The sequence below is a fragment of the Oncorhynchus mykiss genome, chromosome 4, assembly GCF_057628025.1.
Source record: "Oncorhynchus mykiss isolate SJ-2025 chromosome 4, ASM5762802v1, whole genome shotgun sequence".
In the NCBI taxonomy this organism is placed as follows: domain Eukaryota; kingdom Metazoa; phylum Chordata; class Actinopteri; order Salmoniformes; family Salmonidae; genus Oncorhynchus; species Oncorhynchus mykiss.
The window spans coordinates 75,291,575-75,306,278 of record NC_143025.1 but is presented as its reverse complement, the minus strand read 5'-3'; the positions used below and the strand labels follow the sequence as shown (position 1 = coordinate 75,306,278).

The following is a 14,704-nucleotide window of genomic DNA, read 5'->3' as shown; positions in this document are numbered from 1 at the left end:
TCTGTCTGCGTGTCTGTCTGTCTGCCTGTCTGTCTGTGTGTCTGTCTGTCTCTGTGTCTGTCTGCATGTCTGTCTGTCTGCGTGTCTGTCTTTCTGCGTGTCTGTCTGCATGTCACTCTGTCTGCGTGTCTGTCTGCATGTCTGTCTGCGTGTGCGTGTGCGTGTGTGTTGGACTCTGGCTCCGGCACGGTGTCTGACTGTTTAATAACCCCAAGCCGCCTGCCTTCACTGAGCTTCAGCCTCCTACAGAAGATTTTCCCTTCATTGTCTAGCTCTCTCTCTCTCTCTCTCTCTGCCCCCTCTTTTTTATTTTTCTCTCTATCTTTCTATCTTTCTTTCTGCTGTATGGATACCAAAGCAACCCACTGCCACTGTTGACAGGAAGCGAGAGCCATATGACAGGATACAGGATACAGTCTTGTTATGTCTGAGTGCAGTAATCAAAACGGAGAATCAAAAGGCCCTGACGGCCAGGAGACAAAAACACAACCTTCTAATGCTTCTAATAATGTATTTATTGACCTGGAGTGTGTCCTTTATATAGATTCCTACACTGACTTCTAATGTACTCTCTCACAGAGTGGGCCAGTGGTCCAATCTGCACTGTTTTTTAAAGTGTTTCTTTCATTTCTTTAGTTGTGAGATGGTCTTAAAGAAGCATACCCACATCTACGTGTGTCCTGTATAACCCCTAGCTGTGACAAACTGGCCTGTGAGTGTGAGTGAGGATGTGGAGGTTGTGTGTGTGTATTCTACACAGTAATAACAGGAACATAACCATAGAAGCAGGCTGTGGTGGATGGGTGTGTGTGTGTATTCTACACAGTAATAACAGGTACATAACCATAGATACAGGCTGTGGTGGTAACTGACTTTGTCTGAGTAGGGTTCCTCTGTGAGGTCGATGCCCTCGGCCTCCAGTCTCTGCTCCAGCACACTGTGGAGATCGACTGCCATTTTAGCATAGGACACCTTCCTGGCAACCGCCATCTTGCCACCACCGCCCTGGATCTGAGCCTGAGGGCAGGCCGTCTCGGGTAGGTCAGACAGCCAGGGAGGGGGCAAGGCTGGGGGGGTGCCTGGTTCCTCTGGCTCTGGACAGCCGGTGGTGGTGGAGGCAGGGGAGGCTGGAGAGGGGGAGGCAGGGGTACTGGAGGCCTTACTGGGGAGGGCTGGAGCACTGGGGCTGCTGATGACAGGGCTGGGGGGATGAGAGTGGGTGGAGGTATAGGAATGAGTGGGGGAGGAAAGGACAAGGGAGCGGTGGCGTATCCCATTGGCCAGGCGCTCCTTGGATTTCTTGACTGGAACGGGAGGGGGCACTGGGGGCTTTTTGGGGTGAGTCCGGATGCTCCTCTCCCTCAGCTGGGGTTCAGGAGGGTTGGGGAGGGTCTCCTGGGGCTGTGGAAGCGGGGCGGTGGGACATGGGGGTCTGAGGGGCAGCTGGGAGGGCACAGGGGGTTGGTAAGAACGCCCTTTAGGGCTCACAGCACTCCCTGCATTCTGAGCCAGTGATGAACTCCCATCTCCATGACCCTGGAGGCCCTTCACCCTGCTGCTGTTACCCAACTTGGAGACACCTTTAGCGGTTTTGAGCTCCAGGCTGTAGTCCTTCTTCTGGTCGAAGGCCTGCTCCCAGTGGAGGTCCCCGAGGGAGTGGGATCTCTTCCAGGCCTGGGGGCCGGTAGCCTCCTGGGACCCGTCCAGGTCCTCACAGCTGCGGCTGGCCGGCATGGGGGTCCGGGTCCGGCGGGGGCCCTTCCCCAGCCCCAGCAGGCTGAAGCCCCTCAGGGTGGGCTTGAGGAAGAAGTGCTTTGTGAACTTGGCTGTGCGCTCCAGTTTGCTCTGCTGCAGGGCCTCAGTGGACTGGGTCATGGGCAGGGTGGGGTAGTCTGGGGACTGGAGGCCCGCAGAGGAGCGATTGGAGCGAGATGTCTTCCTGGTCTTGCCTGAAACACAGTAAAACATATCCCTCTTCATTTTAGAGCTGGGAATGGTTGCATAAACATATCCCCAGACTTTGAACTAAAACAGACTTCGGATAAGGACATAACAAAACTGAGAACTGATACTAAGGTGTACTTACTGCATGTATTGGATGTAATGGGTTTCATGTCACTATGGGTTCTGTGCCATTTGTACAGCATTTTTAATTTATCACTATCAGCTGTGAATGTGAACTTCCTCTAAGAGGACATGTGAATCTGAAACAATCCCGTTCACACACAGAGCTTTACAGCAGTGACACTGAAGTGTTCCTTTTCTAATGTTCAGCCTCTGACCCACTACGGCCTTACATCAGAATGTTGATCATGATTAAGAGTACAGTTGGACTCAGGGTCATGGGTTATCTGTCAGTAGAAAGCATGACAACATGCATGTTACAGTATAAATCCATATGTCATACTGCATATTCTACTTACACCACATGTTTATGTGGGTATGACATAGCTAAGACAAAACTAGAATGTGTTAAGGTGAACTAGCTAGAGTAATAACAACATCAAGAAAAGTATATTTTTTGTGATTATAGCCTTATGTGTGCAATACTGCCAAGAGATGTGGAGTACTAGAGATGGGCGATATGGACAAAAATCCATAGCAAAATGTAATTGACTGAATTATCATGATAACGATATATAGAATGATATGTTCGCGATACTACCTTTTACTTCCTTCATACTGGACGCAGAGACATAAAAATGGTACCCACGAGTTTATCTGACTCTGGGGAAAATCCCAAACTATCCCTTTAACAATCACCCATATTAGCAAAAGTTCTTCATTTCAAACTTTACATTTCATAACCCTGTAGGTTATTCATCGCTATGAACAATATCAACAAAATGTCCATGATGGTCAGTGATGATAATTTTCAGTTTATCGTCCCAGCTCTATGGAGGACTATACTTTCTTATTCCAAACCAGATGGTGCTATTATCATAATACAATTTCAGACGCAGGTATAAAAGTAGGAGGTTAGAGGCCAATTTACCATCATGGCTTATTGGAACAACATGAACACGTGTGTAAAAGAGCACTAGACACCATATGGCAAGCCTCATGCAATAATGAATAGTGAAATGACATCACACACATCATACACAAATCAGTCATTTATCTCATTTGGACAGCATTAAAAGATTGATGCAGATTGAAGTCAGTCTGACGTCATTGAAGTTAATGTGGTGTTTCAATGTGCTTGTTACTGACAATTTCACCCACAATGTTGCCTGATATTTGGCCCAGCTATCCCCTATCTCAGGCTAGCTTCCAATCATTTGTTTAACAGATATTTAAGACTTGCTATCAGGGCATAATCAATAAATATTGACCCCAAAGTCAGATGTCTGCTTTTCAAAATAAATCAATGTTTAAACACAGACATTGAGTAATGCTGATTCTTTGTGATAGTGGTACATTTGTAGTTTTCTCTTTGAGCTCATTGTAATGTCCGGAGAAACAAGTATGACAATGCATCACTCCCTGTTCACCCATTACTGCATGGCCAAGCACGACTCCAACACCATCAGCTTTTAGGGAGGATGTCAGAGACCTGGCAGTGTGGTACCAGGACAACAACCTCTCCCTCAACGTGATCAAGACAAAGGAGATGATTGTGGACTACAGGAAAAGGAGTGCTGAGAACGCCCCCATTCTCATCGACGTGGCTGTAGTGGAGCAGGTTGAGAGCTTCAAGTTCCTTGATGTCCACATCACCAGCAAATTATCATGGTCCAACCATACCAAGACAGTTGTGAAGAGGGCACGACAACGCCTATTCCCTCTCAGGAGACTGAAAAGATTTGGCATGGGTCCTCAGATCCCAAAAAGGTTCTACAGCTGCATCGAGCTGCATCCAACGAGAGCATCCTGACTGGTTGCATCACTGCCTGGTATGGCAACTGCTCGGCCTTCGACCACAAGACACTACAGAGGGTAGTGTTAAAGTGTTAAACAAATCAAAATATATTTTATATGAGAATGCCATGAGTGTGCAAAGCTATCATCAAGGCAAAGGGTGGCTACTGCACCAGTCTCCGATCACTATACAACGTGACATGTCCAAACTTTTGACTGGTACTGTATATATAAAGTCCTAATGCATGCAAGAGGATGGTTAAGACAGGTACAGATGTAAAATCTTAATTTGAGCCAGTTTGCTACAGCAGGAAAATAATCCCGCGTCAACAGAAAATGTGAATTATTATGTGGATTGTAATTGATGGACATTTTTGACAAACTTCCCAGTACATTTTAAAACACAACAAGTTTAAAATGTCCTGGATTGCAGGAAATTTTCCTGCAACAGGTTGATCAAATTAAGATCCTACATCTGTATGGCTGTAGTAGAGAATTTATGAGGCAGAATAATGCAGATTGGATTATCATAGCGACTGAGTAAAGGCACAGTGAAAGAAGAGTTTATTAATTAAAACAAAACAAAATTAAAATGCAGAATGTACACTGAATGTTATGCAGCTAATGAGGAGTGTTAACGACTGAGATGGAGAAAAAAGAGACACGAAGAAAGAAAGAGGAGACATGAAATGAAGCAAGCAGGCCAAAGTAACTTCAATCAAAGAAGTGGTTTATTCCACAACTCAAATTTCTACTGTAGCAGATTGCACATCTTTTAGAACAGTTATGACACACACACATAGAACAGAACAGAGAGAAAACATAGACAGAGAAGTCAATGATTCAAGCAAAGGTCTGAGTTAAGATTGAAGATAACTCAACTTTAGGCGGAAAGCAAAACAAGTATGTTTAAGGAGTTATAACTTTACACTAAACGTTCTCACAAATATAGATCTGAAATACACTTCCATAATTAGAAAATATGCTTTTTTATATATATCCACTATCATAAAAAAAAACACATTTTAATCCAAGATTTTTGGGGGTTGTTTAGGCACATACGATCATTGTGTAACATGGTCATTTTTTTAAGTGACTTGAAATGGCAGGTAGAACAGAGATTGAGCCAGCACTAGGCTAATGGAAGCAGAGCGGTCCACTCCCGCACCACCAACAGAGCCATACTACAGTCAATTATTGGGCAGTGACTTAATACTTTACAAGATCTCCGCTTTTACAATACACCTTTCAAAAGAAACACTCTCTCATCGTGTCATAATCGGACTGGTCTCCCAGCAACCACTCAACCTCCTGGGGCGGAGGATGAGGAGTAGGGGTTCTCTGTCCATTGTGAGATGGGAGGAACATCGGCACTGGGATTGAGTTGACCAGAGTAGTTGGGTGCATTTGAGATGTGGGGTGTTGTTCCCTTTGTACATAGGGCCTCATTGTAGGGTAGACTAGTGATCTAGGCCTGGGGGTCAGAGTCTTGTCCCCTAGGATAGGGCTTCTGCAGTGAAGACAGAGACAGCCTGGAGATGGAGAGAGCAGTGGAAAGAGAGAGTGGAGTGACAATGAGAAAAATAAACAGAAAAAATTAGATGGGGGATGCATCACTCCCCTCACTACGACACTACGCAGCTAGGTGGGGTGGAGGTGAGTGGGGGTGTGAAGAGACAGCCTGGAGATGGAGAGAGCAGTGGAAAGAGAGAGTGGAGTGACAATGAGAAAAATAAACTACGCAGGTAGGTGGGGCGGAGGTGAGTGGGGGTGTGAAGTGGGTGGAGCTAGGAGACAGACATGGCGGATAAAGAGTGGAGGTTTGATTGGCTGGCCTTGGTCCAATGGAGACTGATGACGGATGGTTCATGTTAGAATGCAGAAGCATAGCATGGCAGAGTAGGTGGAAGAGGAATCATAGGAGCCACAGTCACTGTAGTGCTAGACTAGGCCCAGGCTAGGCTAACACCAGGCTAATCCCATTATCGGGAAGCTATGCTAGGCTAGTCATTACCATTCTCCAGGTTCTCATTGCTCTCATAGCAGCCAGAGTCACGTGGTGAGTCGCCCACCAGGATGTGGCCCTCTGATAGCAGCTTCTCCTGAGAGCCTGACAGGCCGCTCCGCTCAGGGTCGCTGCTGCCTACAAACACACACAACACACAGAAACCATATAGTCAGATATAAAGAAACTTACACAACAATGTAGTGTAGGAATCATAGAGACAATGCAGTCAAACAGACAGAGCGAAAGGTTTGTGTGAGTGTGTGCGTGCGTGCGCACGTGAGTTCATGTGTGTGTGTGTGTGTGTACTCACTGTCATACTCCTGCAGTAGCTCCACAGCGGTGAGCAGCACAGCTCTGTGTTGAGGGTCTTTGATGTTGAGCTCATCTAGATCCTCCCCCTCCAGCAGCTTGAAGGTGTCCAGGTCCTCATAACCGTTAAACAGGAAGGTAGGCATGTGCTCCTGGAGGAGGGGCGATGAGAAAGAAGAGGAGAGGGGAGAGGAGAGGCTCTGGTTATCTCATGTTCTTTACAACTGATTCCAGATAGTTTTTTCCTACCCCTTGCGTGACTGTAACTGTTATAAGCTAGACAGATAAAATGGCCTAGCACCAGTTTTCAAAGACACGGGCAAAATGTTAATCTTGCAAAAACATGCACAATGAGGTAAAATAAATTGGCCAATGTGGCTACAGAAAAGGAGGGAAGAGTTGGGAAGGGTGGGAAAGAGAGGGATGAGGTAGAGGAGATTCTCTACCACACCTTTCACCACAGGCGACAAGGAGGATACACACACAATTTAACAAGAGCACAAAGCTAGTCATTACACCCTGTGGTGTTATCTCTTGGTGGGAGGACACCAGAAATCACGGTCTAAAATATCACACTACACCCTCTGTGTGTTTCGGGAACAGGCACAGCTAAAGTTAACATCTCAGCCCTTTCAACAAGGAGATTGTGGAAACTGTTTCAGTCTAAAGTTTTGTCCAACCCACACATCTAAAGGGTAGAATACACACAGACTGCATGTCACCACTGTAACCACGGAGACTTCCGTCCTTAGCTAAAACTGACTTTCAGCTCTATTTCTGCTAAGATAAAGAAGGATGAGACAAAACCAAAGACCACTACTCTACACAACCTTCTCATTTGAAGGATCTTCGTCTTTCATGTAACATCCTAGCATATTTGAAGGTAAAAGCATATTTGAAGGTAAAAGCATATTTAAAGGTAACAGCACATTTGCTACAAGACACCCCTACAATCAAGTTGAAATGGAAGATTTCAAAAGAGAAAACATAGATCAAAATATAAAAAAGATGGCTACTCCGAAGCGCACTCCACTTTGTCGTTGTGTTTTTAGCAACGCCCTGACCACAATGAGCTCTGTTTTATGTAGAATTAGTCAGCAAGGTTATTACGGCGTCTTACTCTTCTTACTTTTGTTAGTCAGCTTTTTCTTGTCACTTTAAGGTGTACATACTGTATCCTTCATTCAATCACCAGTAAACCTGCATCAGTAAATGTATGTGAACTCGCTAACCAAATCTGGACAAAAACCTTTTCCCTAGTTCTCCTTTTAAATAAACAAAAGAGAAATCTAAATAAATACTTGCCAAAAACACTCATTTATCCAGAGCGTGACATGAAACAGAAACAGAACAAGGTGGAACAGTCTCAGTATAATGTCTTCACATGGTCACCAGTTGTTAATGGTGGGTTTAGGAGGTTGTGTGTTTAGTCTGCTCTCCCACTCCCCGAACTCACAACTACGTATGTGACGACGGAGATGACATGTGTACCTTGATGCACATGTACTGTATATAGTAGGATAGTAGTAGACTTAGGAGGTCTTCAACCCTGTAATATAGTCTCTGCTCTGCCCAGGCAATGATAATGTACCGTTATGTTACTTATGTCCTTGAGTAGGGGAGAGCCAGGGACATAGCCTAGTCTGTAATCTGTCATGTTAGAGCTTCATCAGGCTGGGCTCATCCGGAAACAGCCCACCTACGGTGCTTCTCCCTGGGGAGGCTGAGCTGCCTAGGCTGGGTGGTTGACAGAAGAGGCAGGGTGTATTTTTTTAGATGGCTAGGATATGATTCTGACTGTAGAAGGGAAGTTGCAGGACTGCTATTCACCTTGTACAGAACACCTTAGCATTGGTGTGTGAGGTTTGTATAGAGTTGTGTGTATGTGTGTTCGTGTGCATGTTTGTGAGTGTGTTAAATAAATGCATGTGTGTTTGTGCGCCCGCGTGCGGGTGTGTAAAGGAGTGTGTGTCCAGTGTGTACCTTGAGGTTGATGCGTTCCAGCAGCTCTTCTACAGAGGTGGGTTTGGGAGGTCTGCCCTTCCTCCTTCTCCTCACGGGTCTCTTGGGCTTCTCCTCCTCCTCACTCAGCACGTCCACATAGATGAACTTAAAGGTGCCCACCTTGTTATTGAGCAGGCCCATCCACGTCCCCATGGGTGGCTTACTGATGATGTCGATCACATCCCCTTTCTGGAAGACACAAAGCACATTCACATGAGAAAACGCTAAAACTATCAGCCATCAAGTGTGTGTGTGTGTGTGTGTGTGTGTGTGTGTGTGTGTGTGTGTGTGTGTGTGTGTGTGTGTGTGTGTGTGTGTGTGTGTGAATACGGTGTGTTGAGGGTGTATAGAATTCAGGGTTGTGCTTATGAGTCAATTAGTGTCTGTGTGTTGCCCTTCATTTGAGAGAGTTAGTACCGTAGGGACTGTGTGTTTATACGTGTGGAGGTCAGTAAGTGTATGTTACCTTTAGTTTGAGGGAATCGGAATCGTAGGGGCTAGGGGTGAAGTCAGTGTGTACTCGCGCCCTGCCACAGAAGGGCCCTCTGTAGGGAGGCTCCTCGTCATCTCCATCCTCAGACTTAACACTCTCTCTGTTACTGGCTGACGAGTCTGTGGTGCTGACCGTCTGACCACCTGGAACACACAATGCAAGGACCACATACAGTCAAACCACAGATATACATTTCATATCATCCAAATAGATATATTCAATATTCATGTGATTTGAGTGTTTTGAAACTGAGCAAGTGAAAATCAATTTATTTTAAATGACAGAGTTAGATGTACTCATCTATTCACACAAAGCCAGAGTATGTGTGAATACACATTAATAACAGCCTATCACTTGTAGCCAGTGTGTATATAACGTGCTGCTGTCTACCCATAGATGTCTCTCTGGATGTCTGATCTGTAATGATGAGTGTAGGAAGCAGAGAGAAAAGCCTTCCTATTTAATAATTAGCTTGTGTCTCAGCCTCTCCGGCCCTAGGGGCCCAGGCCAACACCAGTCAACAAGGGACACTCTCTCATTAACTAACTAACAAACATCAACCCAGCCCTCACAGACCTTAGTCTAACTCTAACCTCAAGACACGAGAGACAGACAGAATAATTATACATGTGTTCAGACAACTTCTATCTTTTTTTTAACCTTATTTAACTAGGCAAGTTGTCAGAACACATGCCAGGGTAAGATCATGGTCAGTCACAACGTGAGAAGAAGCTTTCACCAGATAGGCCCAGATGATGTCACATGTCATCTCTGAACCCTCCAATGGGAGTAGGTGTGGTTGTGACACGGAGCTATAACTTGGGAGTTCAGATCATAACAATGATGATGAGATGTATACTAGCTGACACAGCAGGCTTGATAAGGGGTTAAGTCTGTATAAGAATGTTGCCAGAGAGATGTAATGACAGTGCCCCGTTGTGTCGCACTTAATGTGTACTGTACCACACACACACACGCACACATGCACACACACACACACACATTGCCAGACACACACACACACACACACACACACACACACACACACACACACACACACACACACACACACACACACAGAGTTCTTACTCATGGAGCTTTGTCCACTGAGGGAGCTCCGGAGGCTCTCCACTGATCCTCCAGCCTTTAGCTTGGGTTTCTCCAGAGAGTCTGTATCTGGCTGAGGGGACTGGGGGGAGCTGGGAGTCCCGTCTGGGCTCGACTGGAGGGTGGGAGGGGAGTGGGGCAGAAAGGTAGAAGTGGAGAGCAGAGGGGTGTGAGAGAGAGAGAGAGATGAAGAAAGAGATGGAGAGAGAAACAGATGTCAACGTGATACAGTATCAGTCATATATTCCAAGATGGTGTAGCAGTGGGGATTTGTTTTGTTTTGTTTTGTCTGTTTTGATTGTCTTGTCCCGTCCTTTGTATATTTTGTTTTTCTTCGTATATATGTGTATTATTTTTCCATCTACGGACTGAACATACTCTCCTGCAACCAGCCTCACCCAGTGTGGTAAGGATCTGCTATTTTTTACACTTTTGAACCGGAATCCCCTTCAGAAGCTAGCGGTCATCACCTCAGCCCAGGCAGCTCCTGCCAGCCTGCACAGTGCGATATCTACCCAGAGCATATCGGACTGCTCTTCTCTCCGGAATCCTATCGCAAGCTCTGAACCTTTACTGCGGATCATCACAGCTAGCTAGCAGCTATCCGAGTGGCTACTCCTATCTAACGTCTTGAAGCAAGCACCAGTTAGCCTGGAGTTAGCCTTGAACTAGGCCATTCTCACGGCTACCCAAAGAAATTCCATCAAGCAATCCCTGGGCTTCAATTACCTCTTTTGCCAATTGGCCTGGACCCTTTGCTGCCGACACGGAGCCCCGCCGATCCATCACGACTGGTCTACCAATGTAAACGTCCGAGGGGATATCATAAGACTGTCTCGTTGCGAGGTTCCCCTGAGGCCCATCTGCTAGCCTGCTGCTATCTCCGGCCTGCTAGCTGTCTGAATCGCCGTGCCTCCAGCTCACCTAGCTACTCACTGGACCCTATGATCACTTGGCTACACATGCCTCTCCCTAATGACAAAATATGCCTTGTCTATTGCGGTTTTGGTTAGTAATTTTTTATCTTATTTCACTGTAGAGCCTCCAGCCCTGCGCAATATGCCTTATGTCCTTATGTTACACCCCCCACACAGGCGGTGACTGCACCTGGCTTAAATGGTGCCTCTAGAGACAAAACTGCTCTCAACGTCACTCAATGCCTAGGCTTATTTCCACTGTACTCACATCCTACCATACTCTTGTCTGTACATTATGCCTTGAATCTATTGTTCCGCGCCCAGAAACCTGCTCCTTTTACTCTGTTCTGAACGCACTAGACGTCCAGTTCTTTTAGCCTTTAGCCATACTCTTATCCTACTCCTCCTTTGTTCCTCTGGTGATGCAGAGGTTAACCCGTGCAGCCCCCAGCATCACTCCCATTCCCCAGGCGCTCTCATTTGTTGACTTCTGTAACCGGAAAAGCATTGGTTTCATGCATGTTAACATTAGAAGCCTCCTCCCTAAGTTTGTTGAGATGAGTAATGTAGGGTATGTAAACATTATATTAAGTAGCATTGTTTAAAGTGGCTAGTGATATTTTTACATCAATTTCCATTATTAAAGTGGCTGGAGTTTAGTCAGTGTGTTGGCAGCAGCCATTCAATGTTAGTGGTGGCTGTTTAACAGTCTGATGGCATTGAGATAGAAGCTGTTTTTCAGTCTCTCGGTCCCTGCTTTGATGCACCTGTACTGACCTCGCCTTCTGGATGATAGCGGGGTGAACAGGCAGTGGCTCGGGTGGTTGTTGTCCTTGATGATTTTTATGGCCTTCCTGTGACATCGGGTGGTGTAGGTGTCCTGGAGGGCAGGTAGTTTGCCCCCGGTGATGCATTGTGCAGACCTCACTACCCTCTGGAGAGCCTTACGGTTGTGGCCGGAGCAGTTGCCGTACCAGGCGGTGATTCAGCCCGACAGGATGCTCTCGATTGTGCATCTGTAGATGTTTGTGAGTGCTTTTGGTGATAAGCCAAATTTCTTCAGCCTCCTGAGGTTGAAGAGGCGCTGCTGCTCCTTCTTCACGACGCTGTCTGTGCGGGTGGACCAATTCAGTTTGTCTGTGATGTGTACGCCGAGGAACTTAAAACTTACTACCCTCTCCACTACTGTCCCGTCGATTATCATAGATTTATCAGTGGTGACAGTTCCCTATCTCTGCAGTAGATTACAACTTTGCCCCCTTTGGCAGTTCTATCTTGTCAGAAAATTTTATAGCTAGGGATGGAAATGTCTGGATTTTTGGTGGCCTTCCTAAGCCAGGATTCAGACATGGCTAGGACATCCGGGTTTGCAGAGTGTGCTGAAGCAGTGTATATGTATATACCGTACTCTATATCATCTACTGCATCTTTATGTATCACTAGCCACTTTAAACTATGCCACTTTGTTTACATACCCTACATTACTCATCTCATATGTATATACTGTACTCGATACCATCTACTGCATCTTGCCTATGCCGTTCTGTACCATCACTCATTCATATATCTTTATGTACTGTACATATTCTTTATCCCTTTACACTTGTGTGTATAAGGTAGTAGTTTTTGAATTGTTAGGTTAGATTACTCATTGGTTATTACTGCATTGTCGGAACTAGAAGCACAAGCATTTCGCTACACTCGCATTAACATCTGCTAACCATGTGTATGTGACAAATAACATTTGATTTGATTGATAATCGATAATTTAAAGAAGCATTTTCCACGGCTGGCCATGCTTTCCACCTGGCTACCCCTACCCTGGCCAACATCTCAGCACCCCCTGCGGCAACTTGCCCCCCCCCCTCGCTTCTCCTTCACCCAAATCCAGACAGCTAATGTTCTGCAAAATCTGGATCCCTACAAATCAGCTGGGCTAGACAACCTGGACCCTCTCTTTCTAAATTTATCCGCCGAAATTGTTGCAACCCCTATTACTAGCCTATTCAACCTCTATTTCGTTTCGTCTGAGATCCCCAATTTCAGAGCTGGACATGGGTACACCTCCGCCACGCTCAAGGTCCTAAGCGATATCATAACTACCATCGATAAAAGACAGTACTGTGCAGCCGTCTTCATCGACCTGGCCAAGGCTTTCGATTCTGTCAATCACAGCATTCTTATCGACAGACTCAGTAGCCTTGGCTTCTCAAATGACTGCCTTGCCTGGTTCACCAACTACTTCACAGATAGAGTTCAGTGTTTCAAATCGGAGGGCCAGTTGTCCGGACCTCTGGCAGTCTCTATGGGGGTACCACAGGGTTCAATTCTCGGGCCGACTCTTTTCTCTGTATATATCAATGATGTCACTCTTGCTGCTGGTGATTCTCTGATCCACCTCTACACAGACAACACCATTCTGTATACATCTGGCCCTTCTTTGGACACTGTGCTAACAAACCTCCAAAAGAGTTTCAATGCCATACAACACTCCTTCCATGGCCTCCAAATGCTCTTAAATGCTAGTAAAACTAAGTGAATGCTCTTCAAACGATTGCTGCCCGCAACCTCCCGCCCGACTAGCATCACTACTCTGGACGGTTGTGACCTAGAATATGTGGACAACTACAAATACCTAGGTGTCTGGTTAGACTATAAACTCTCCTTCCAGACTCACATTAAGCATCTCCAATCCAACATTAAATCTAGAATCAACTTCCTATTTCGCAACAAAGCCTCCTTCACTCATGCCGCCAAACATACCCTCGTAAAACTGACTGTCCTACCGATCCTTGACTTCGGCAATGTCATTTACAAAATAGCCCCCAACACTCTACTCAGCAAACTGGATGTAGTCTATCACAGTGCCATCCGTTTTATCACCAAAGTCCCATATACTACTCACCACTGCGACCTGTATGCTCTCGTTGGCTGGCCCTCGCTTCATATTCGTCGCCAAACCCACTGGCTCCAGGTCATCTATAAGTCTTTGCTAGGTAAAGCCCCGCTTTATCTCAGCTCACTGGTCACCATAGCAACACCCACCCGTAGCATGCGTTCCAGCAGGTATATTGCACTGGTCATCCCCAAAGCCAACACTTCCTTTGTCCGCCTTTCCTTCCAGTTCTCTGCTGCCAATGATTGGAACAAATTGCAAAAATCACTGAAGCTGGAGACTTATATCTCCCTCACCAACTTTAAGCATCAGCTGTCTGAGCAGCTTACCGATCACTGTACCTGTACACAGCCAATCTGTAAACAGCACACCCAACTACCGCCTTCCCATATTATTACTTACCAACTTGCTCTTTTGCAACCCAGTATCTCTACTTGCACATCATCATCTGCACATCTATCACTCCAGTGTTAATGCTAAATTGTAATTATTTTAGCCTCTAGGGCCTATTTATTGCTTACCTCCCTACTCTTCTACATTTGCACACACTGTACATAGCTTTTTCTATTTTTCTTTTATTTTGTGTTATTGACTGTACGTTTGTTTATGTGTAACTCTGTGTTGTTGTTTTTGTCGCACTGCTTTGCTTTATCTTGGCCAGGTCACAGTTATAAATAAGAACTTGTTCTCAACTGTCCTACCTGGTTAAATAAAGGTGAAAAAAATATTTAAAAAAATAAAACATAACAGTAGCTTTACTGAAGGAGAATTCACCACAGCCACTAGATGGCAGCGTGGCATGTAAAATAGCCTCACTAAAGTTAGAGCTCATCAAGTCTCCTACCCGCTCCTTCCAAGCAACACATTCATGACTAATTCAACCTTTTTCTGGGTCAAAGGACTGAAGTTCCAAAAATCTCTTCTGTTTATCGCAGAGGGAACAAGTTTTCAGCGCACAGTCAACAGATTGTGCCACTCCCAAGGCTTACTTAGCGTACCCTCTGACAGCCTAGATACCAGGCCAAAACCCATACTGTATTGTGATATTTGACAATGTGAATATGGTATGAATGCCAATGCCACACACACACACACACACACACACACAC

The 14,704-nt window shown here is 45.7% G+C and overlaps 1 protein-coding gene across 25 annotated transcripts in view; it reads right to left on the bottom strand.

Moving 5' to 3' along the window:
• Positions 1-14,704, bottom strand: part of sash1a (SAM and SH3 domain containing 1a) — a 290,257-nt gene that overhangs the window by 5,640 nt on the left and 269,913 nt on the right. For 18 of the 25 annotated variants that reach the window (XM_021600727.3, XM_021600731.3, XM_021600728.3 and 15 more), the window contains 6 exons: positions 9,765-9,897; positions 8,649-8,818; positions 8,162-8,371; positions 6,180-6,330; positions 5,876-6,004; positions 874-1,949 (listed from right to left, as the gene is read on the bottom strand). In XM_021600727.3, coding sequence (XP_021456402.3) covers positions 874-1,949; positions 5,876-6,004; positions 6,180-6,330; positions 8,162-8,371; positions 8,649-8,818; positions 9,765-9,897 — 1,869 coding nt within the window. Of the gene's footprint in view, positions 1-873; positions 1,950-4,409; positions 5,394-5,875; positions 6,005-6,179; positions 6,331-8,161; positions 8,372-8,648; positions 8,819-9,764; positions 9,898-14,704 lie in introns of those variants that run through there. The other 7 variants (XM_090233027.1, XM_090233024.1, XM_090233028.1 and 4 more) reach the window with 1 other exon arrangement.